The sequence below is a fragment of the Hypanus sabinus genome, chromosome 7 (genome assembly GCF_030144855.1).
Source record: "Hypanus sabinus isolate sHypSab1 chromosome 7, sHypSab1.hap1, whole genome shotgun sequence".
Lineage (NCBI taxonomy): Eukaryota > Metazoa > Chordata > Chondrichthyes > Myliobatiformes > Dasyatidae > Hypanus > Hypanus sabinus.
In genome coordinates this window covers 131,619,337-131,643,091 of record NC_082712.1, presented here as the reverse complement: position 1 = coordinate 131,643,091, position 23,755 = coordinate 131,619,337, and the positions used below count along the sequence as shown (strand labels likewise).

General features: G+C 39.7%; 2 protein-coding genes across 3 annotated transcripts in view; one reads left to right on the top strand and one right to left on the bottom strand.

Moving 5' to 3' along the window:
* The window catches only part of si:dkey-9k7.3 (circularly permutated Ras protein 1), a 74,021-nt gene extending 61,524 nt beyond the window's left edge, over nt 1-12,497 (top strand). The window contains exons 17-20 of the mRNA XM_059975664.1: nt 2,194-2,334; nt 3,411-3,504; nt 4,054-4,107; nt 8,115-12,497. Of these exons, the coding sequence (XP_059831647.1) occupies nt 2,194-2,334; nt 3,411-3,504; nt 4,054-4,107; nt 8,115-8,225 (400 nt within the window). The 3' untranslated portion in view covers nt 8,226-12,497. The remainder of the gene's footprint in view (nt 1-2,193; nt 2,335-3,410; nt 3,505-4,053; nt 4,108-8,114) is intronic.
* Nucleotides 12,498-13,954: 1,457 nt separating this feature from the next.
* tmem86a (transmembrane protein 86A) overlaps nt 13,955-23,755 on the bottom strand; it is a 29,802-nt gene continuing 20,001 nt past the window's right edge. Inside the window, exons 3-4 of one of the 2 annotated variants that reach the window (XR_009513303.1) lie at nt 21,347-22,814; nt 13,955-20,172 (exon numbers count right to left, since the gene is read on the bottom strand). Coding sequence is in view for 1 of the 2 variants with exons in the window: in XM_059975663.1 (XP_059831646.1) it covers nt 22,381-22,814 (434 nt within the window). In the remaining variant the exon portion in view is untranslated. Of the gene's footprint in view, nt 22,815-23,755 lie in introns of both variants that reach the window. The other variant, XM_059975663.1, reaches the window with a different exon arrangement.

Here is a 23,755-nt window from a genome sequence, read left to right as displayed (position 1 = left end):
TGAGTAAAACAGTTAAGGAATCTCCGAAGTATCCATATTGCAATGTGGGTTATGTAAAGGTTACATACCTTATCTCAATTTTGTGCACACCTCTGGTTGAAACCAATTACCCTAGGGGTAAATGCAACACCTACTATGAGATGAACTTTATGTTAAATTTACATTTTACAAAATATATAAATATTTTAAAGTTCTGTTGCCAGAGTAGTTTGAGTCTCTTAGCCAAATTTATTCATATTCATTCTGAAATGAGTCAACCAGATAAAACAAAAGTTTATTATGTTGCTTTTTTGTCTTTCAGTTCTTGTTATCATAACCTTTATTGGATCCTTTATTCCAGTAGGTTTCTGCACCATTTATTTTAGCCCCCACAAGCTGTTACAATAGAACATAGAATATAGAACAGTACAGCACAGTACAGGCCCTTTGGCCCACAATGTTGTGCCGACCCTCAAGCCCTGCCTCCCATATATTCCCCCCCCCCACCTTAAATTCTTCCATATGCTTGTCTAGTAGTCTCTTAAATTTCACTAGTGTATCTGTCTCCACCACAGACTCAGGCAGTGCATTCCACGCACAAACCGCTCTGAGTAAAAAAACTTCCTCTAACATCCCCCTTGAACTTCCCTCCCCTTACCTTAAAGCCATGTCCTCTTGTACTGAGCAGTGGTGCCCTGGGGAAGAGGCGCTGGCTGTCCACTCTGTCTATTCCTCTTAATAATCCTCCTCAATGTAACTTCCCTACTAGCTTTTTCCTTCCTAAATGCCCTTGGAAGATCTCAAGGCATTGTTCAACAAAGTCAAAATGCTAAAGATAGGGAAATACAAAAATAAAATTGCTGGAAATACCAGATTAGGCAGAATCTCTAATGAGAGAAACAAGAAATGTTTCAAGTTGATGACCCTTTATGAGGATTCGAAAATGTTTAAAGATTTAATATTAGCTTTAGTTGATGTCACATGTATGTCAAAACAGCCAATGAAATGGGTCTCATTTGCATCAGATCAAATCAGCGAGGATTGTGTTGGGCAGCCTGCAAGTGTGGTTATGCTTCCTGCGCCATCGTAACATACTCAAAACTCTCTAACCCTAAGCATACATTTTTGGAATGTGGAAGGAAACCAGAGCACCCAGAGGAAACCCACGCATTCACGGAGAGAATGTACTAGGTCCTTACAGACAGTGGCCAGAATCGAACCTTAGCGCTGTACTAACGATATGCTGTCACGCTGTTAGAAATGAAACAGGTCGTTAAGTTGTACCAAAAGCTGTTGGGAGTGGAGAAGGTTTGTGATAGGGTGGAGACTATGGGAGATTGAAAGATATGGCCAGTGATGGTATTGGTCTTGTCTCCTGTAGTAAAAGGAATTGATTCCATAAGGATTTGCAGTGCAATGGGAAAACAACAGGGCCATCAGCCAAACTGGATTGCTCGCACAAAAGCCAGTACAAGCTCAATGGGTCAATTTGCCCCTTCCAATACTACAACCACTCTGTGATGCTATTTTTTTTGCAGTAATTTCTCTGTTTTTGTCTCCCCCATGTGATAGAAAGCCTATGCTTCACAAATCTATGGTGTAGAAATTGAATTTTGATCAAAGTCCATACATACTCGTGTCAACTGTTGGTTGTGACCCCTCTGCAATACACTGATCTACACTCAGTGACAACTTTATTAGATACCTCCTGTACCGAATAAAATGGCCATTGAGTGTATATTCATGCTTTCCTGCTGTCGTAGCCCATCCACATCAAAGTTCAATGTGTTGTGCATTCAGAAATGCTCTTCTGCACGCCAAGTTGTAACATTTGGTTATATGAATTCCTGTTATTTTCCTGTCAGCTTGAATCAGTCTGGCCATTCTCTCCTGACATCTCTCATTAACAAAGTCACTTGGATTACCTTTCTTCCCCATTCTGATGTTTGGTCTGAGCAACAACTGAACCTCTTGACCATGTCTCCAAGCTTTTATGCTTTGAGGTACTACCACATGATTGCTGGCTTGTGGGTAGTGGCATCAGCGCTGGGCTTTGGGGCGCCACACACGCACACGGGCTGGTTAATATTTGCATTAATAAGCAGGTGTGCCTAATAATGTGGCCACTAAATGTATTTTAGAACATTGATTCCAAATTCTAGGCCATTTCCAGGATGGCTAGGAAGGCTGATTTTGTCTTCCCTTGTTTTTCAGTTCCCTAGTTGAAGAGAGTGTGAATATAACTGTGCTGGGCATACATGCAGCACAGCTCAGTGGTCGCCTGACAATGGAGGGCCGAGTGAAAGAAGCATGTAACAAGATGGCAGAACAGAAGGAGCTCATCCAAAAGATTGTGTAATATAATATTCTTGTGCAATAATTTAACAACCCAATATAGAATATTTTATGTATTGATTTGGGGACCAGCACATGATGACAAAGCTGGCATTTATTGCTCATCCTCACAGAGAAGCTCTGGAGGAGTTTTGGGGTTTTAGACCACCCAGTGACAATGAAGGAGGGCTGGTAAGTACTGTATTTCCATATCAGGATGGTGTGTCATTTGGAGATAAGCCTGCAGGTGGCAGTGTTCCCCCAGTAGACAGCATTGAGAATTGAGAAGGCTGCATTTAAATAAGATCAAGCATTACACAGTTAGATGCAGCATTTTGTTAAAAGTGAGAAGACAATGGTAATGTGCCAAGACCCAGAATGGAAAAGTAAACCATACAGGTTTATACATACACAGCTCACTGGGCAACACAGTTGGCCTGAATGAGTTGAGCCAAAGGGCTGGTTTCCATTCTGAATGATTCCAGGTGATACCAATTTTGGATTTTCAAAGTCTACTAAATTTTAAGTAAAGGGGGAAAAAAAAGGAAGCACCATTTTTTTTCAGACAGAATGAACTAAAGTAGAAGATGGTAAAATAATTTTTTTAATCAACATTAGAATCATAAGCACCAATATACAAAATACTTGGTTCTAGTGTTTCCCAAACCATGCATACCGTAGTTAGACACAACTTCCTTCTAACTCAATATCCAGTCAATGAGAGTGCATCACTACACTTATTGTCTCTCAATATGGCTCATACACCAGCATAGAAGAGTAGACATGAAACATTTTACTTGCCTTAGAAAAACATGAGATTAAAAAAAGGTATCCAACTACAGTATTTCCACTATCTTTATTTCACAATGCAATTGTTGAAGAATGTCAACAGCTGAACGCGGACAGCTGCCATTTTTTGTCAGAGTTTTGCTGAGTAATCAGCTTGTGCTGGCAAGTAAGAATGCAATGTAAATAAAGCAGGAACAGATATTAAACACAACTAATGCAGGTCTTTCTCTGAAGTGAGCAAATATGATATAATCTACCAAATTATGTGTGGTTTATAGTGTTTCTGACCTCAGATTTTCTCCTTTCAGTGAAAAGAAACATAATCAAGAAGAGGATGACATTTATCAAAACTGGCTGCGATCAGTCGCAGTTGTGTGTGAAGACCTCACACATACGGAGGAGGTGAATATTAATTTAAATGTTTCCAGACATGTGAGACTGGAGAACACTGTGAAAATCTTGAATCTCTAAGGTACATCAGTTGGTAATTCAAGGGTCTGCATCATGGGGCATGAGGCAAAGGACAGGTACACAAAATGGGAAGGATCAAGTAGGAACTAAAATCTATAAAGTTAATTTAGAGCATGATGCAAAACCCTAATCATCTGCTGAGAGAATATGGTCCACAATTTTGTTGGAGACTAGAATCAGGCTCTTTTCAATGATGATGTGGTCATAATCAGTCAGGAATTAGGAAGTTACAAAGGAGGATTGCCACAAGGAATAAACAATTCACTTAAAAAAGACTACGTGGAAGCTGGTTCGCTGCCCAGAGAGGAACCCTTTAAGTACAACACAGCCATTTATGTGCTTCTGCTTCCCCCAGACATACTATTTCTTGGAGAAGCATTTTCCTGAAACTTTGCCCATTTGAAGAATAATTTCTCCTTTATCTTACTTTGCATTTATCCAATTGTAGGCTGATCTTTTTCATAAATTTTCCTATTTCAGGTGGGAAGTGCGGCAAAGTCAAAAAATGAAGAAAAAAGTGACTCTGTTTTCAAGGTAAGGGTTGACTCCAGTAAACATGTTGTCTGAAGCCGCTAATTGTGGCCGTGGTGCAGTGTGAAGCATTGCAACTGATTGAGACTATAAAGATGAAAACAAGGGAGCAGTTTGTAACTGAGACAAAACTGGCAGGACAGCCTATTAGTTCCATTGGGTGCATGTGTACAGTCTTGTTACTTAGGTGAGGCATCATAATGCTACCTAAGTCCTTCAAACCTTGCCAGGGAATATCAGTGCCTTCAAGAGAGAAGGGGTATGATAGGAAGACCAACATTAAAACTGTGACAGCAAAGCTTTATTGAGGTGCCACAAATGGCAATAAGTGATGTGGATTAAATTGTCCCCTCCACTGCTGTCTGTGTGGAAGTTGCATGTTCTCCCCATGCCCTCAAGGGTTTTCCTCCAGTGTGCCAGAGACATGTGCTTCAGTAGCATTTAACCTACCGATCTATTGTATATTGTGCCTGATGTATATATGATTGATAGATTGATAGAAGTAGGGGTTGGTTGTTGGGCTTAGGTTTGGTGTAAATTGCCCAAAAGCCCTATTTCTATGTTCCATTACTCCATGCCTCTAGCACGAGTGGCACCTGTCAACTAAAGAACTACAGACATATCTTGTCCATAAGGCAATTAGAGCCTTCTGCTCTTTTCCCACTAAACTACTGAACATGTTCAGCCCAAAACATTGACTGTACTCTTTTCCATAGATGCTGCCTGGCCTGCTGAGTTCCTCCAGCATTTTGTGTGTGTTGCTCTGATTTCCAGCTTCCGCAGATTTTCTCTGTTCTGTGATTGAGCACACAGCTTAACTTGCTGGTCTGCAGAGTAACTAGATCATTAATGATGTTCTCTCCCCGGTTATTTCCCCTCTCCCACAAACCTACCACCATTACCCCTGCTCAAGAATAAAGATTTGTTGTTTTTGCCTGAGTTCACTCTCTTTTCTTTCACCCTTTATTGTACTTAAGTCTTTTAACTTCATCCCTACCTTACCCAGAGCTCTTTGTTTGAATGTCTCCACTCAGTTTTAGATGAAGCTGCAACACCAAAGTTGCTGTAATCATGGTTCAGTTCATTCACAGCCAGAGAACGGAAATCAACGGCTCCATGTCCTGTACCCATGTCATTACTCTAGTCCACAAAAGTCACTTACTGCCCCCAATGCCCTACCTTTTTTCCCCACTTTGTTTTCTGCTTCCAGGCAACATCATTACAAATGGAATCAGTTTCCATCTTTAAACTAACGATACCCAGGTTTGACTCACCACCACCTCTTTTGAATATAGAACATAAAAATCTACAGTACTTTACAGGCTCTTTGGGCCTGTGGTGAACTACATATACCTGTCTGGACACGCACCCCCCCCCCCCCCCCCCACCGCTGACTGCTCCTGTGGCTCCTCCCACAGACCCCGGTATAAAGGCGATTGAAGGCACGGCTCCTCCCTCAGTCACCCGGATGTCATATGGGGATCTCTTGCTGCTGACTGCTCTCTTCCAGCGAATAAAAGCCTATCTCTCACCTCACGTCTCCGAGAGGTGCATCAGGGCCACAATGTTTTGCCGACCATATAAACTACTTTAGAAACTGCCTGGAATTTCCCTACCACGTAGCCCTCTATTTTCCTAAGCTCCATGTAACAAAGAGTCTCTTAAAATACCTTATTGTATCCACCTCTACCACAGTTGTTGGCAGTGCATTCCACGTACCCACCACTCTGTGTGAAAAAACTTACCTCTAACATCCCCCTTGTGCCTAATTCCAAGCACCTTAACACTATGCCCCCTTGTGTTAGTCATTTCAACCCTGGGAAAAAGCCTCTGGCTATCCAAATGATCAATGCCTCTCATCAAATTATACACCTCTGTTAGGTCATGTCTCATCCTCTGTTGCTCCAAGGAGAAAAGGCCATGTTCACTCAAATTATTCTCATAAGGAATGCTCTTCAATCCAAGCGACATCCTTGTAAATCTCGTCTGCACTCTCTCTATAGTATCCACATCCTTTCTATAGTGAGGTGACCAGAACTGAACAGAAATTCTCCTCAGAACTAATCCTTCACACTGCCAAGAGACTTACCATTAATATTCTCTTTAAGTTTGACCTACCAAAATGAACCACTTTACACTTATCTGGGTTGAACTTCATCTGCCACTTCTCAGCCCATTTCTGCATTCTATCAATGTCCCGCTGCAACCTCTGTCAACCCTCCAGATTATCCACAGCATCCCCAACTTTTGTGTCATCAGCAAACTTACTAACCCATCCTTCTGCTTCTTCATCCAGGTCATTTATAAAAATCACAAAGAGGAGGCGTCTCCTGCCTATGTCATTGGTACCAATGTGTACCATGACCTCCAGCTCCTCACCCTCCCCTTCCAGAATATTCTGCAACCACACAGAGACATCCTGGACCCTAGCATCTGGGGAATAACACACTATTCTGGAGGCTCTTTTGCTGCCGCAGGTTCTCCTATCTGTCCTCTGAACTATCAAATCCCCTATGACTACTGCTTCGCCTGACCTCACCCCACCCTTCTGAGGCTCAGAGCTGACCACAGTGCTATTGGTCTGGCTGCAGCTGCAGATTGGTTATCCCCATCATCAGTATCCTGTTGCTGAGGGGAATGGCCACAGGGGGACCCTGTACTGACTTCTTTCTCCCTTTACCTCTCTCGGTGTTCACCCATCTACTCCCTGAATTCTGCACTCTGGGTGTAACCACCTGCTCAAAAGTCATATCTATCAAATGCTCTGCCTCCCATATGATCCCAAGTTCATCCAGCTCCAGCTCCTTAATGCAGTCTTTCATGAGCTGGAGTTGACTGAACTTCCCACACAATAAGTCATCAGGGAGACTGTCAGGTTCCATGAATTCCCACATCCCCAGGGGAGCATTCCACTGCTATATCTGCCATCCTGTCTGTGCTATACAATGGGTAGCCAAAGCCACGTCTTCTAACCTGTTTCTTTGGTGTTAGCCTCTTGAGTCAAAGCCTGATGCTCCCACTCTCACCACTGGCCCAGACCCGACAATGGCCACCCCGCTTGTTCCTTCTGTACTTTTATTTACCTTGCAAGGGCTCTGTTCCCGCCACTCACTGGGCCTCTGGAATGTCTGAATGTCCCCGAAGCTCTCTATTTATACAAGCTTCGTAACCTCCTCAAAGTGCTCTGTTCTGCTGCTGACTGGACCTCCGGAACCTTCCATTGTTTCTAAGTTATCACACTGTCAATCCAAAGACCAAGACTGTATGAAAAGGAATTGCATTTCCTATTCCCTAACCACCATCCTTCTCCCTGGCAATTATCCAGAACTATATCATTCTTTAGCATTGTTACTGTAATACTTGGTGAGAAATTCATTGTTTTGGCCCAATTTTCATGCCACCATAAGACTGCCTCTTTTTCTTTGTGTAACATTGTCTGACTTCAATCCTGCCTCATCTCATTTACTGTTGAAACCTCAAAACCCTTGTTAACTCTGTATTGGTCTGTTTAATGCAGTCCTGCTAGGCCTCCATTGTAAATATGTGGTCATTCAAAACATCCCAAGTTGTGCTGGTGCATTCACCCAGTTGTCTCAACTTCGCTGACCTCCTCTCAATCCTAGTCAAGCAATTTTTTTTCGTATTTTCACTTATTAATTTCTTCACAGTCTATATGATCTTACTCTGTCATGTTCCAGTTTTCCCTTACGTTATTGATGCTGGTGTGACATTGGTAGTGAGATCAGCTTTTTTTTGTTCATCCCTGCTGAAGCCTATGAGAAGAGAGCATGTAGATGTAGAACTAATTCTGCCAACTATATCAAGCAATAGTAAATCAAGGCAGCTGGGTTAGATATACGATAACCTGGATGACTGAGAACCTCCATAGATACAACTCTGCCAACTGTTACGCCATCCTGACCTCCAAATGCCTTTTATCATACCTAACATTAATTTCAGAGTTATCTTCAAATAAATTAACATACTTTTCTTCCTTAAATTCCCAACAGATGTTGTCCGATGAAGTTGCAAACACGGTTTATCGTCTAAAGAATGCAAGAAGTAGAATGTTGAAGAAGCCAGTGCCTAAACCAACAGCTGCTCCATTGCCAATGACTTAAATCCAAGGAAATTGGAGAAATTGATCACCTGAAACTTTGTAAATGAACTGTGCAATTTTTCATTGTAGTTTTACAAATATAACTTCCTGTATAGAAAATTTAACTCTTTGTATTTTTACTGTAAAAGGCCAAACTTGCTTTCCTTTGTGAGAGCTGAGCAAGATATTCCATTGTGTTGCTGAGTGGAGAGTTCAAGGATTTTAACACAACAGTGCTGAAAAATTAGCAAGATTCATCTCATGGTTTCCATTGGCGCTGCTACCCTGTCTTTAAAGCAAGATGACAAGTTGCGGATTTACCAGTTATGCTGTGGCATTGCCTCTTTTGGTGGTATATGTTGGAGTCATCATGGACATAGACCACAGTTCAGCACAGCACGCTATAGGCCTTTTGACACAGAAACTCTTCGGCTCTCATTGAAACCCATCGTATTTTGGAAGGTCCAGATAGAGTGAATGTGGAGAGGATATTTCCTATAGTGGGGGAATTCAGGGCCAGAGGGCACAGCCTTAGAACAGAAGGATGACCCCTTAGAACAGAGACGAGGAGAAATTTCCTTAGCCAGAGAGTGGTGAATCTACGGAATTCATTGTCACAAACAGCTGAGGATGCCAAGTCATGGGGTACATTTAAAGTGGAGGTTGATTGGGTTCTTGATTAGTAAGCCATCAAAGGTTATGTGAAGGCAGGAGAATGGGTTTGAAAGGGATTATAAATCAGCCATGATGGAATAGCAGAGCAAACTTGATAGGCTGCAAGGCCTAATTCTGCTCTTTATGTTATGCCAACCATTTACCCTACTCGGTGATCAATCCAACTCCTCCCTTCCACATAGCCCTCCATTTTTCTTCCATCTATGTGCCTAAGAATCTCTTGTGTCCCTAATGTAACTGTCATGTACTTACTACTCTGTCTAAATCAGCCTACTACTCACACCTTTCCCATACATTCCTCAATCACCTTAAAGTATGTCCTCTTGTATACAGCCATTGCCACCTTGGGGAAAAAAGGCACTGGCTGTCCACCCTAACTGCCTCTTATCATCTTATACACTTCTATCAAGTCACCTTTCATCCTCCTTCATTCCAAAGAGAAAAGTTCCAACTTACTCTTCCACAAATCAAGAGAAAAGCTTGAGCGACTGATAGTTTAAAAATGGTAGTAGAGGTGTCAATCAAATAACCTCATTTGACTGGATAAAATTGAAATCTTTGCGTTTAACCTTTAGGACCTGAGTGTAGGCACTCATTCTTTAGAAACAATTCTTTTGATTCCCTTCTCTCTCCAGCCCCTTCATTTCATCCCATGAACCTGGCCAAATAGTGTTGATTTTCAAGGATCAACTCAATAAGCATTTGTTGGGTTCTCTTCATGCTGAATGACACGGCAATTAAATTAGCAGTAGGAAATAAAATTTTAGTTTAAGTTTTAGCCTGATGATGACACACATGATGAGCAGTTAATTTTCAAGATTCATTCATATAACTTTTTACTACAAAGATACTCATTGCTACTGCGATATTAAAAAGTTTAATGTGCTCATCAAGACTTCAAAATGACCCAACTGAATTTTTTTATGCTAAATCCTGGGTTGAAATATCAATTGTTACTGGTTAACATTAAATGAAGATGAGTCAGGCTGGAATTCAGAGCAGAAGACAAGGCAAATATGAATGGACAAAACAGATGAAAGGTAAAATGCTTGTGCATATTGAATAAGACAACACTGAAACTTACTAAATATAATTCTTAAGGGGGTTATCGAGGTTAAATGCTGAAAGGCAGATTATCTTGGCTGTGGTCCAGAACTAGGCTTCATTGCTAAAATAGACCATTCTCCTTTTAGGACCAAGTTGAGGATAAAGTTCTTTATAAACAAGTTTCTACAGCTTTGAAAGGCTATGAAGGAATAGTTGAATAAGTTTGTTCAATAATTAAATTGATACATATTTAGGCACTATGAGATTAAGGGAATGAAGCAGGAAACAAAAGGACTAGGATCAGGAGTGAGCACTCCAGTTTGGAGATTTAGTAATTTGGTCATTGCTTTGTCAAATGACAGGGTTGCTTTATGAGCAGTTTTACTCTTCTTCCTACAAAGGTGGTAGGTGAGAAAGTTACAGGCAGTTGGAACTAAAGTTCCTGTTCCTGATAATTAATGCATTTTGGTCAGGCATTCAATTGGCTCATTTTCCTTTCCACATTTTACTTGCCACAATACTGAAAATGGTAGATTCATTCCAATCCAATTACTATAATGTGTAACTAAACTCAACAACTAGAGAGTCGCAGATCCCACCTCCAGTCTGAACATGTTTGGAGCAATAGCCAGCAGTGATGGTGATTCGGTTGCAAGAGGAAGAACAACCAATAATGTGACTCAAGAGCACTGTGACCTGAATATTCAGGAAAAAGTACATGCAATTGCATGCTATTGAAAGGACTGTCAATTTTCACTGTCTAAGCCTACACATTAATTCCAATCATCTGGGTATAACAGCATCCACAGAACTATGTACAACAAGGATATTGCAAGTGGGTAAAAGCAGGGTAGTGCAGGAAAAGAGGAATGTAAGCAATTAAATTACACCAACTTGGTTTATATAATTTATTAACAAATGTTAGGCTGCAACATTAATCTCAGGTAGAGCTGGAGGACTGAAATTGTTTTTTTCTCACGTACAAACAACAGCCTACCATTCTTTAGTACTGTCGATGAACAAATTCACACCAGTAATTTTTAATGTCAAAAATAAGCACTTTACAATGAAAGTACAGACAAAGATAAACCAGGATACACAAATCAAATGTACGAATGGAAGGCAAATCCTATTAGAATAATAAAATTCAAATTAGTCATTACATGCATCAGGGTAACACCAACAGCATTTAACTATGTTCAGCTCAGTTACACTAGATTTACTAATTGGCCAACGACATTATAAGATAGGCAAAACAGGTCAACAAATCATGAAATGGTCCATTATGAAAAGTTTTGTGTGTCCCATTGTAAAGCAATCAATACATCAGCAATTATTGCATGGTAGTTATACACAACAATGCTTTGTGTACAAATTCAACATTTATAAAATTGGAACCACGTTTTAACAGAAATAACTTCAAAACAGAATTACAATCTTCCAGCATATTCACAGAAAATTGAATGCACAGTCCAAAAATGAGATGACTGGCATGTAGTAGGACACAACAGATCTCAATTGTGCGTCTAAGAGAATCAGAACTCTTTCAGCACTCTCTGAAAGTAAAACTAGGATTCTCAGGATCATTACTGTAGAATGGAAAACCCAGTCTTTTGCTATTGCAAAGACCCAACAGTAATTAGGCCTGTGGTGTCCCTGCCGAGAGATTCACATTCACTTAGGATTCCACTTAATCATGCTAGTACTCTACGCAGTGAAGAACAACAATCAATTTCTCACAATTTTGTTTTTAACTTCAGGATTTTATTGAGGTCCCACATTCTCAACCATTTTAAGTATGAATGAAGTCCACAAAGTATCTGTAATCATTTACCTTCTTTTGTTGTTATTTCTTAAAAGGTTTACAACTTTACCCTGTATGGTGAGCTTCATTTCAATCTAAGAGTTCTTCAAAGTACTGTATATGCAGTTAGAAAGGACAGTTTTCATTCCACTTGATACTGTTAAACAGATGTCTTACATATAAAACATCCTGGCCAAATAACTCCTTTAAACATCCATGGAAGTTATGCTTTAAACACAATTCAGGCCAATAATTCAGTATTTACTCAGAGTTTAGATAATATGCATTATCTACATTTTTTTAAGAACAGAAAAGGCAGAAGACTATTCAGCATTTGAGACTTGTTCTGTGGTAGTTCATCTGAACCAGGCTAAAGTCTAACTGCAACTAATACCTTGTCAGTATCTTTACAATCAACCTCTTTGTGTTTAGCTTTATTGAAAAGAAAATGTCATCAATTTAATCGTTTCATAAATAAAATATATTTATGATGAAGCTCTCTAATGCTCTACACAATGTCTGTGGCCAATGTATATTACTCCAAGTCATACCATGGCATAGTGAACATAAAATATGAAAAACTGATTGGAATGTAACCTAGTCTATTTGAGCATCAACTGTAAGAGCATCAATAAGACATGGGTTAAATTTATCTGCAACACGAGTGAATCTGCAGATGCTGGAAATAAATAAAAACACAAAATGCTGGCAGAACTCAGCAGGCCAGACAGCATCTATGGGAGGAGGTAGTGACGACATTTCGGGCTGAAACCCTTCATCAGGAGTAAAGTAACATGGGATGGTCAAGGGGGGATAAGAAGTGGGGGGAGGGATAAAGTAGAGAGCTAGGAAGTGATAGGTTGGAGGGAAATAGGCTAGGGGGAAGGTGGAGAATTATGGGAAATAAAAGAGAAAGAAAGGTAGGGCTGGGAGGGAGATTATAGTGAGGGGGGAAAGGGAGAGAGAATAAGAACCAGACTGAAATAATAGATAGGGATGGGAGTAAGGGTGGGCAGGGGTATCAACAGAGGTCTGTGAGTTGGATGTTCATGCCGGCAGGTAGGGGGCTACCCAGACGGGAGATAAGGTCCATCGACCTGCGTGTGGCCTCATCTTGACGGTAGAGGAGGCCATGGAGAGACATGTCAGAGTGGGAGTGGTCTGTGGAATTGAAGTGTGTGGCCACAGGGAGATCCTACCACTGCTGGAGGACTGAGCGCCGGTGTTCAGCGAAATGGTCTCCCAGTCTGCAGCGGGTCTCCCCAATGTATAAATGGCCACATCGGGAGCACCGGATACAGTATATCACACAGTTGACTCGCAGGTGAAGTGGTGCCTCACCTGAAAGGACTGTCTGGGGCCTGGGATAGTAGTGAGGGAAGAAGTGTGGGGGCAGGTGTAGCACTTCTTCAGTTTGCAGGGATGAGTGCCAGGAGGGAGGTCAGTGGGGAGGGATGGAGGGGATGAATGGACAAGGGAGTTGCGTAGGGAGTGATCCCTGCAGAAATCCGAGAGAGGGGGGGAGGGGAAGAGGTGGTTGGTGGTGGGATCACATAGGAGGTGGCAGAAGTTACGGAGGATTATACGTTGGATCTGTAGGCTGGTAGGGTGATAGGTGAGGACCAGGGGGACTATCCCTGGTGGGCTGGTGGGGGGATGGGGTGAGGACAGAGGTGCATGAAATACGGGAGATGTGATGGAGGGCAGAGTTGATAGTGGTTGAAGGGAAGCCCCTTTCTTTAAAAAAGGAAGACATCTCCTTTGTCCTAGAATGAAAGGCCTCATCCCGAGAGCAGATGCGGCGGAGGTGGAGGAATTGAGAGAAAGGGATAGCATTTGAGGCCTCCATGGCCTCCTCTACCGTCAAGATGAGGCCGCGTGCAGTTCGATGGAGCAACACTTTATCTCCCGCCTGGGTAGCCCCCTACCTGCCGGCATGAACATCCAACTCACAGACCTCCGTTGATACCCTGCCCCCCCCCCTTACCCCCATCCCTATCTATTATTTCAGCCTGGTTCTCTTTCTCTCTCCCTTTCCCCCCTCACTATAATCTCCCCCCAGCCCTACCTTTCTTTCTCTTTTATTTCCCATAATTCTCCACCTTCCCCCAGCCCATTTCCCTCCAACCTATCACTTCCCAGCTCTCTACTTCATCCCTCCCCCAACTTCTTATCCCCCCTCGACCATCCCATGTTACTTCACTCCTGATGAAGGGTTTCGGCCTGAAACGTCGTCACTACCTCCTCCCATAGATGCTGTCTGGCCTGCTGAGTTCTGCCAGCATTTTGTGTTTTTATTAAATTTATCTCCCCATTTATTCCTGACCTCAGCTCAATATTGTTGCACAATCATAATACAAATTAGAGAACACTGTGTTCCCACAATATGTGAATCATTTTATGGTACAGGCCAGACCAGAGTTGAGAAAACATAAATAAAACTTTATCTACAAAATAATGAGGACAAAGAGATTGTGCACAAATGTGAAGCACCTCAGCATTCAGATGGCCATGTTAGGAACTTCTCATTGGGAAATACCCCTAACCAGACAACTAAAATATCTCAAATAGACCCCAAATCAACAATGATCCCAGAAACATAAAACATCAACGACTAGTAACAGCTAACATCACAATTGAGCTCTGGTTACCCATGGATAGAAAGGGAATGTCACCTGATTTCCCATACCAAATGCTGTCCAAAAAAATGGTAGAGCAAGTTTGATTCTGGGTGTAAAGTGGAAATAGCACTAGATTTGGCTAGGTTATGAATGTCTGTCAGCATCTGGCTTGTAGCCACAGGTGTTAAAGAATAGCTGCTTGAGCAGAATACAAAGAACAGCTGCGGGTGCTAGTAGAAACATTGCTACAGTGAACTAATACCTTTCAGAGATGAATGAGGAATAATTAGAGATATAAAACATTTCAGGAATGCTACAAACAACAGATGTCTTTATGGACTGTCTGTCCCGAAAACTGTAATACTGATTGGACACAGACATGAAGACATTGGTATGATGAAAACTTGTTAACAACAGATAAAATAGGAATATTAATATTTACAACATAGTTCACAGCCAGAGATAAGCTGTTAGACAATGGTGCAGTTACTGAGAATATGACCCTGAAGAAGAATGGAGAGGAAGTATCCACCCTATTATGTCCATAAATAAAAGTAATGGAATACTCACATGGAAAGGAAGTTCAAAAAAAACTTGGATTTTACTAGTTTCAAATAATCATTACTTACTGTCATCTCTCTTATAGTTCTCATTACTTATGCTAAAAACACTAAAATTTTGAAGTGCACACAGCTGCCAATCTACCAAACATAAATGTCTACAACCAAAACAACCCCGTAAACCTGCAATTCAGCCCTATAGCTATTCAGCATCACTACCAACAATAAAGTACAAAGCAACTATCGTCTTTCCTTCAGCATACCCCTCAGCTCTGAGAACAATGTGGTCAATGTGCTCTAGGATCACACCATATCACTTGAGATTTTATGTACAATTCAAGGCTGAGGAATTCGGTGGGTGATCCCAAGTAAAATTGATCAAGGACCTTAGGGCCTTTAGAACTGTAATACATTTGACAAAGGCAAGTCTGTTGTGTCCATAGACAGAACAGCAGAGAATGAAAGGGCAGTGCAAAATAATAGATCTCTGGCCCCCTTTCCTCCCTGTCTTGCGTTAAAGAAAAAGTCATTTCTTCAGCCGAAGAGCAGAGAAAAATAATCACTTACACATCTAATTTTTGCTTGCTTTTATATCAAATATTTCTTCATTGCTTGGTTCCAATACTGAGCTATATGTAATAAACTCCTTAATAGATTATTCTGAGTACAGAAGAACTGGATTAAAAATACCACAGGAATATCATAATTTAATTCAGGCACTTAATGTATCCATGTCAAAGTTCTCTATCCACTATTTTAATAATGGATCCCAAGTAATAGGTTAGCACTTGTTCTCAAGTTTTTAAGGTATTTCAAGTAATTTTAGGGGAAGGGGACTGAAATTATTGTTTCACAAGGACACCATGGCCTTAATTGTTGTAATAAATTTTATGTTTTTAAAAAGTCAAACAATATAGTAATCAGTGTAGTAGTCAATAATTTCATCAAAAAAGTTGAGATTCTTTCACTTAATAATGACCAACAGGTACAAAATTTTGTTCCTGAACAAAATCCATGTTTTCTGTTGTAACATGTTACTGTATGTAGGTGTTAGGTGAGGGCAGAACAGTCTCAGTTATACTGTTTTTACACCTCTGTAGCTGAGTGCTTCAAATATTGAAGGGCAGGCAACACTAATCCATGACAAAAACACTTGCATTTATGAAGCATTTTTCTCAACATCACAGAGATTCAAAGTGCAGTAGATAGAATTAATTGCTTTAAAGTACAATGATTTCCTCCACCCACACAGGATTATCACCTTTTGTTTTTAAAGTGGTGGTCATAGAAAGAGGGGTATGCTGGGCCAAGACTTCAGGAGCACTCCATGCTTTTAAATGGGATTATAATATCTAAATGGGTAAAAATAATCTCAATTTAATGTTGTCCTTCCATTGAAATACTTACAAAAAACATTACCTACTTACAAAAATTTCAGCCCAAGAACAAAATGGACTCAGTTTTTGAAGGATTTGAAATGACACTCTTCTGACAAAGTCAAATGAAGTTCCAAATAAACCAAAGTGATGAATTTTCACATGCAGAATTAAACACTGCTTAAGTGAAATATATACAGGTTTCGTGAATAAAAGTGCTATATCCACTTGATATTCCAGCTCCATGAATATTTCAGCAACGTCCTACTTTCAAAAAGCATCTGCTTTACTGCCAATCTTTATCTGCACTAAAGTTGCTAGAGCTGAAAATAGGACGTGAAGAACCTGAACAATACAAGGGAGAATTATTCCCTTTTACTTGAATAAATTGCATCTGATATTGATATACGCAAACGTGAATATGCCAATCAACAGAAAATTCTTCCCTTTAACCCAAAATGCATTACACAAGTACCAGTATTAAAACTGACATGTGCTCTTAACATTCATCTTCTAATAGATCTATTAGTCTTTACTTGTACTTAGTGCACTTATTAAGTTTCTCAAAAGCTACAACTTAGTTAAGTGAATTTTCAATAACAGTTTCGTTGCTTTAGTGCAAAAATAACATTTACTGTAAGGTACTAATGACAGGGATCACAAACTCCAGTCCAAAGCACCATCACATCCATAGTTAGCATTGTTGTTGCTGATTTTGATTCATCAATATACTTTCTGAACCTCAATCAATTCAACAAACACAAACAAACTAGACGTAAGCAATTTATATCATCAGCTATCCTGAATTAATCCAATAATCTAATTTTGGTGATCCAAGTCGACTAAGTTAAACTGAAAGCCGAAAGAAGATATAATCAGTCTCAATAAGTGTAAATTGGAAAAGGGGTGAAGAAAAGATTATAAAATGTTATGAACTTGCAAAATTAAGTTAGTTATTAGTGCTCTCTGAATTGGAAAAGGGGCTATATGGTTCATTTCTTCACTGGCATCAGAACACTAAAAAAATTTTACACTTCACTTCTAAAATTCACAAGCTTTTCTAGCCCGTCCCATAACCATGGACTTTTTGCAAGAAAACGGTCACTTAAGAAATACTTCACATTAAGCTTCTAACTTCTCTTAATTGCAACCTGTTAAATTCACTCCAGTACAGTAGTACTGTAGTAAGTGGACCTTTGCCCTTCCTTTCATCTTCATTTTCAGTTTCACCCTGTACTCTTACACTTTTTACATATCTTTTGTTCAGTTCAGCATTTATCACACTTGTCTCTGACTTTAAATACATTCTTCACAATGAGTTCAAACCTGTAAACTTCTCATATCCCTCTATATTTCCCTAAAACCAACATTTTAAAAAAACCGTAAGATTTACTTATTCTGTATTCTTTGCTGTCTTTTTAGACAAGGTTATGCCCTCCACTGGTTCTTCACCTAGATTTGTATGTTAATATACACTCTGTTCAAAGTTTATGTTGCTTTGTCTATTCTCAATCTTAAATGCTTAAATTGTGGCAATTCACTCCACTTTATAGAGACAAATTTGTATATTATGTTACATTATGAACTTATAAAACATTTTATAAACAATTCTGTCATATTAATAAACAATAGTCCCTCAGCATTATGTCAATATACTGCATCCTTAACGTATTTATAATAATAGTCAGAACTAAAGGGAACATTAGAACTCACTTTAACCTAACATACTGTAACATGCATATGCTTTCTACACATGAAGCTGTGGTATCACCTCAAAATCTCTTCTCTAACACCACTGGAGATAAACCTGCAATGGTTAGTATTTTACATAGTTCAAGTATTCATTCCTATCACAACTTTTGCTGGAAGAACAAGATCTCTGAATGCATCTTGGATTTTTTATAAAGTCAAGTATAAAGATTTTACATTTCAATCATTAGTTTGCTAAAAAAAAAGGCTCAATACTGAAATATAATTTAAAGTTTTATGGTTAAGAATTAATTTGGAAAACTTAAAAAGATTACAGTGTTACTGGTTACCACCAAATAATTTTAAAGATCAATCATGCTATCTAAAGATGGTCTATCCTTGATAGCTGAAATGATAAAAGTGAACAGCAGAGCAAGGAAGTTGCAAAGTTTCTGTTCTGTTCTAAGACAAGTGATTTAATTAAAACATGTTAATTAGTAGGTACAGGAGACAGTTACATACAGCCAGTTTTGTGGTGTAAGAACAGAAGGCAGTACATACTACATAGAGTTAGTACACAAAATGGTTAAGCACACATGTAATGTTCTCTGTAAAAGTAACTGTCTCTAGACAATATTCTCATGCCTGTATATGTTGAAATCTTCAGAAAACAGTCTGACCTATATTTTAACATTTTTCTTGGTAACACTGCTTAGGTCATACGTATTCTCAGTTGGTACTATATACTGTCTCCAAATTAAATATATACATATACAAAAGAAAAACAGGAAGTGCCTTATTGTATGAGAGAATAACTTAAAGTTTAGGAAAGCCTTGCTCCAATGTAAATTATTAAAAAGGAAACTAAGTCCAGTACAAATATTTTGTTGGTTCAAAGAATTCCCTTTACCTCCCAAAAATATAATTGAAAAGAAAACTCTAGCATTTCAGAGTTTCTTACCAGCAAAAACAGAAAAAAAGGTGGCTTAAAACAGATTCTTTGAGAAAGAATTCCCACTGGATATTGCTTTACAGTATCTCAAATGTATTTATTTATAAACCATGGTAAATTCATAGCTCTCAGTGTGCAAGTTGCACGTGTGCTTATGCAAGAAAATAAGTAAATGCTATAAAGGAATCTATTTGGAAGTTTGGTTGATTGCTGAGCTTGGCAAAGTGTTTGCAAAAGTGTTGGCTCCAATTGAGAAGCTATTGTTAGTGTGCAGTTGAGGGTGTTGTCTCCTCAGAATGCAGTCTTATCTACTCCTCCAGGGTCCAAATAGATAAGATTAAACATTGTATCTGGTTGGCCAATTAAAAACCCTGTGGACAGTTCAGTAGAAGGTTCTGATCGGCTAACTTCTAGGGAGGTCCATTGTAAGTGCTTGTTTCACTGCCCAGATCCCGAGATTACTAGCAACTCATTAATTGATGATGTCATTGTTTTTCTTTACTCCATAAGAGTTCATATACTGGAGCTACAATGATGTGCCTTCCGCTTGCTAGCTCTTGCTCATCAAGCAAGAACAAGAACGAGAATTTCTTGAAGTATGGTTCTCTACAGAAAGATCCATTAACAAACACACCAACATAGATCCAGCATATGAATCCTTAAGAAGAAAAGAGAAAAAATGACGTCAACAATTAACGAATCACCAGTAATCTTGGGATCTGGACAGCAAAGCAAACACTTCCAATGGACATCCCTTGAAGCTAGCCAATCAGTATCTTCTACTACTAAACTGTTCAGTGTTTAGAACCAACCAACTAGATCACAATGTCTAATTAATATCCATTTGGACCCTGGAGGAGCTTATAAGCTTGCACTCTAAGAAGACACCACCGTCAAATGCGCATTGGTGATAGCTTCTTGGTTGGAACCAAAACATTTGCAAACATTTCGCCAAGCTCAGCGATCAACCAAACTTCCAAATAGCCAACCTGAGCTACCAATATTCCGCAATATTTCAAAGAAATCTATACTTATGAAGTAATTTACAGTTTCTGGTATTTCTTCTTACTACATAAGAAAAATCTGTAGATTAGTCAGAAGGTTAAATCCAAATGATCTTTGAAATTAGCAATTTGTTTAGTTTGTTAAGTGAAAAGCCAGCTATATCAATCATTAAAGTTCAGATCCAATTATCGACCACTCCCAAAGTTCTAGAAGTGCTCCAAAGTTTCTGGGTGCTTCAGGCTGGAAAAAACAAAGGGAGAAAGTGCAAGACTCATTTTCCTGGTTGGTATGCAATATGGCCTATTGGAAATTGAATGTCTAGATAAAGGGCGAGGCCACACAGTTATGTAATCTTTCATCACCCAATGATCAGCCAACACTCAGTACATCAGTTTATATACAGATTTATGATGAGATTTCAGATGGCATTCTTCGAAACAAACCAAAATAAAGCACTGGTGAGGCCTCACTTGGGGTATTGTGAGTTTTGGGCTCCTGATCTTAGAAAGAATGTGCAGAGACTGGACAGGGTTCTAGGGAGGTTCGCAAAAATGATTGCAGGATTGAATGGCTTGTCATATGAAGAGCATTTGATGGCACTGGGCCTGTATTGACTAGAATTCAGAAGAATGAGGGGTGACCTCATTGAAACCTATTGACTGGTGAAAGGCCTACATAGACTGGATGTGGAGAGGATGTTTCATATGGTGGGAGAATCTAAGACCAGAGGACACAGCCTCAGAGTAGAGGGGTGTCAGTTTAGAATGGAGATGAGGAGGAATTTCTTTAACTGGAGGGCGCTGAATCTGTGGAATTCTTTGCCACAGGCAGCTGTGGAGGCCAAATCTTTATGTGTATTTAAGATAGATGTTGATAGATCCTTGATTGATCAGGGCAAGAAGGGATATGGGGAGAAGGCAAGAGATTGGGGCTGAGAGGAAGACTGGATCAACCATATAAAATGGCGCAGAAGACTCAATGGTCTAAGTCTTCTATATCTTGTGGTCTATGGTCTTATGCTCTAAAATGGACAAGGGAAGAAGAGAAAATATACAGGAGAAACAAAAAGTAGATTTGCACTTTCAAAATAAATTGCGTTGGAGAGCTGTTGTTACCCTTCATGAGTTTTAATTCTGTGGAAAGTTGCATGGCAAAGCACTGGAATTATTTTCCAAGTATACAATACCAATTGGTCTATACATCCAAAATCTATAAATATTCTTTCCTCAATTTTGTGCCCATCTATTCTAATGATGAGCATAACAACAAGCATTTATGTGTAAAATAGCACCAAAGTGCAATGCATAAAAAGAACAGCCGTTATCCTCTACACCACAGAACAGTTTTCAACATCTTCCAAATCTACAACACTAAAAAGGGGATATTTATCTTAGGGTAAAAGATTGAAATGCACCTTATTTTGCAAGGGTGAGGTTCCTGATGTTAAAGATATTGCAAATGTTTTCTAGGATATGAAGCATGCTTGCGCAGAAGAGCATCACAGCAAAAGGAATACCATATTTTCATATAAATGTGCAAGCCACAGCACAGGAGGAAGATATTTGGCTATCAAAATTGTGCCAGCTATTCAACTGTAGTTGTCCACTGTAACCATATTCCTCGAATCATTCCCTGAAGCAGTGATCTTATTTCTCATTTAAACAAGAGGTAGGTACTGTATAATGTCATCAAAGCAAAGAGTAGTCACTTGAACTAGTTTGATTGCTTTAAGAGGTCTGAAAAGAATTTTCTGCTGGACTTTTATGTTTTTGATTTCCTTGAAGATTACAGTTTCCAGTTGGACTAGGGAACAGATATATTGTAATGCATAAGGTATCATGCTTATGTGGATAAACTGAATGGACCTGTTCTTTCTCAGTTTATAGTTTGAATCCTTAAGTGTGTCCTTTTCATTCATATTCTTCACTTTGAAATTTATTGAATTCCTCAAAATGCTGGTTTAATTGTTTCTGAAAACATATGAATTCACAAATGTTGACTGAAAAGATTCCAAATTTTAAAAGGACATTTAGGATTGTTAAGAGGCTGAGTTTGAGATTAACTGGAGAGTCACAGAATTCAGTTTTTTTTAATCTTGAGACCAGCTTGCTTGATGCCTTTCTCCCACTCTGATTCTAGGGATGATAACTGAAATATACATGGTCAATTTCTATCAAGTTATTGATGGGCAGAGAGTTCACTGCACAAAATGCCACAGGAGAAGGACTATCTCATTGGGGTCACCTACCTTAGCTGGCATTAGCCACAGTCCTTAAGCCCTCCTGACTGAAGACTGCTTCATGGAGGCAACAATAAACTAACACAGAAGCAAACCGATGAAAATAAATCATGTGGCTCTAAATTAGATTCACACCATAGTTTTTCCAGACTTCTGTATCCCACTGGAACTTAGCAATACATTCTTGTACATTGAGGGGACATTGACCCTCACTTCATTTTTCTATTGCTTCGATCATTATCGTCCTTGCATTCCACTGCTGAAAGAGCAATGAGCATCTGGGCAGCATAATAGGTGGCCATGATGATGGCCCGGGAGTAAGGCACAGGGAAGCAGAACTTATTAACTGCGATGGTGAGGTCAGACACCATGAAGAGCATGGCTCCAAGGCAGGCACATAGTTTGGTCCACGTCCATAGGTCGTTGAAGAGTTGCACCCCTGCAATGGCACGCCAGCCCATGAATCCAATCAGTGCGATGTAAACTGCCACCAGGTAGGTGAAGGGACCAGAAAGGTATGGGTACAGCAACCAGTAAGACAGTCCACAGATAATCACGACCCCACAGCCAGGCTCAGGGTTCATGGGCTTCATTCCAAAGGCTGAGGAGTATAGAACGTGCGTGATGGCAAACATGAGCAGGCCTGAGGAGTTAGCAAGAAAAATATGTAAGTAAAAAGTTTTGATTTCAAACTAGTTCAAACTAAAATGAAATTAAAAAGCTCAAATTTACAAAAGTAGGAGATAAGACAAAAGATGAAATAAAAGCTAAAATGGCTCTGTTGCTAAATACATTCCTGGACTTGGCCAGAACCATATTGAGCAGAATGATTCCGTTATGAGTTCCTGTTTAGAGTTAAATGATGCTAGTCAAGAATATGAGGGGTGATTGATAAGTTTGTAGCCTAAGGTAGGAGTCAATTTTAGAAAACCTAGCACATTTATTTTTCAACATAGTCCCCTCCTACATGTACACACTTAGTCCAGCGGTCGTGGAGCATATGGATCCCTTCTTTGTAGAAGTGGTCCACAGCAGGGGTGATTGATAAGTTTGTGGCCTAAGGTAGAAGGAGATGATGTATTAACTTCAAACTTTTTGCATTATCACTCAAAGAGCTGAACTGCATGTGCACGTAATGAGAGCGTCTTGGACCTCCAGGTGGTCAGTCCACAGCAGGGGTGACTGATAAGTTCGTCGCCTAAGGTAGAAGGAGATGATATATACAGCTCTCATTACGTGCACATGCAGTTCAACTCTGAGTGAAAATGCAGAAAGTTTGAAGTTAATAACTCATCTCCTTCTACCTTAAGCCACAAATTTATCAATTACCCAATGCTGTGGCCCACTTCTGGAGGTCCAAGACACCGACTTCCACAAAGAAGGGATCTGTATGCTCCACGACCACTGGACTAAATGTATAAATGTAGAAAAAATAAATGTGCTACGTTTTCTAAAATTGACTCCTTCTTCCTTAGGCCATGAACTTATCAATCACCTCTCATACAACATGTTTTATCACTCACAATTAGAGAAAGAAAAATAAATCAGAAAGGTATTCAATCCAATGAACCCCACTGGGAAAAC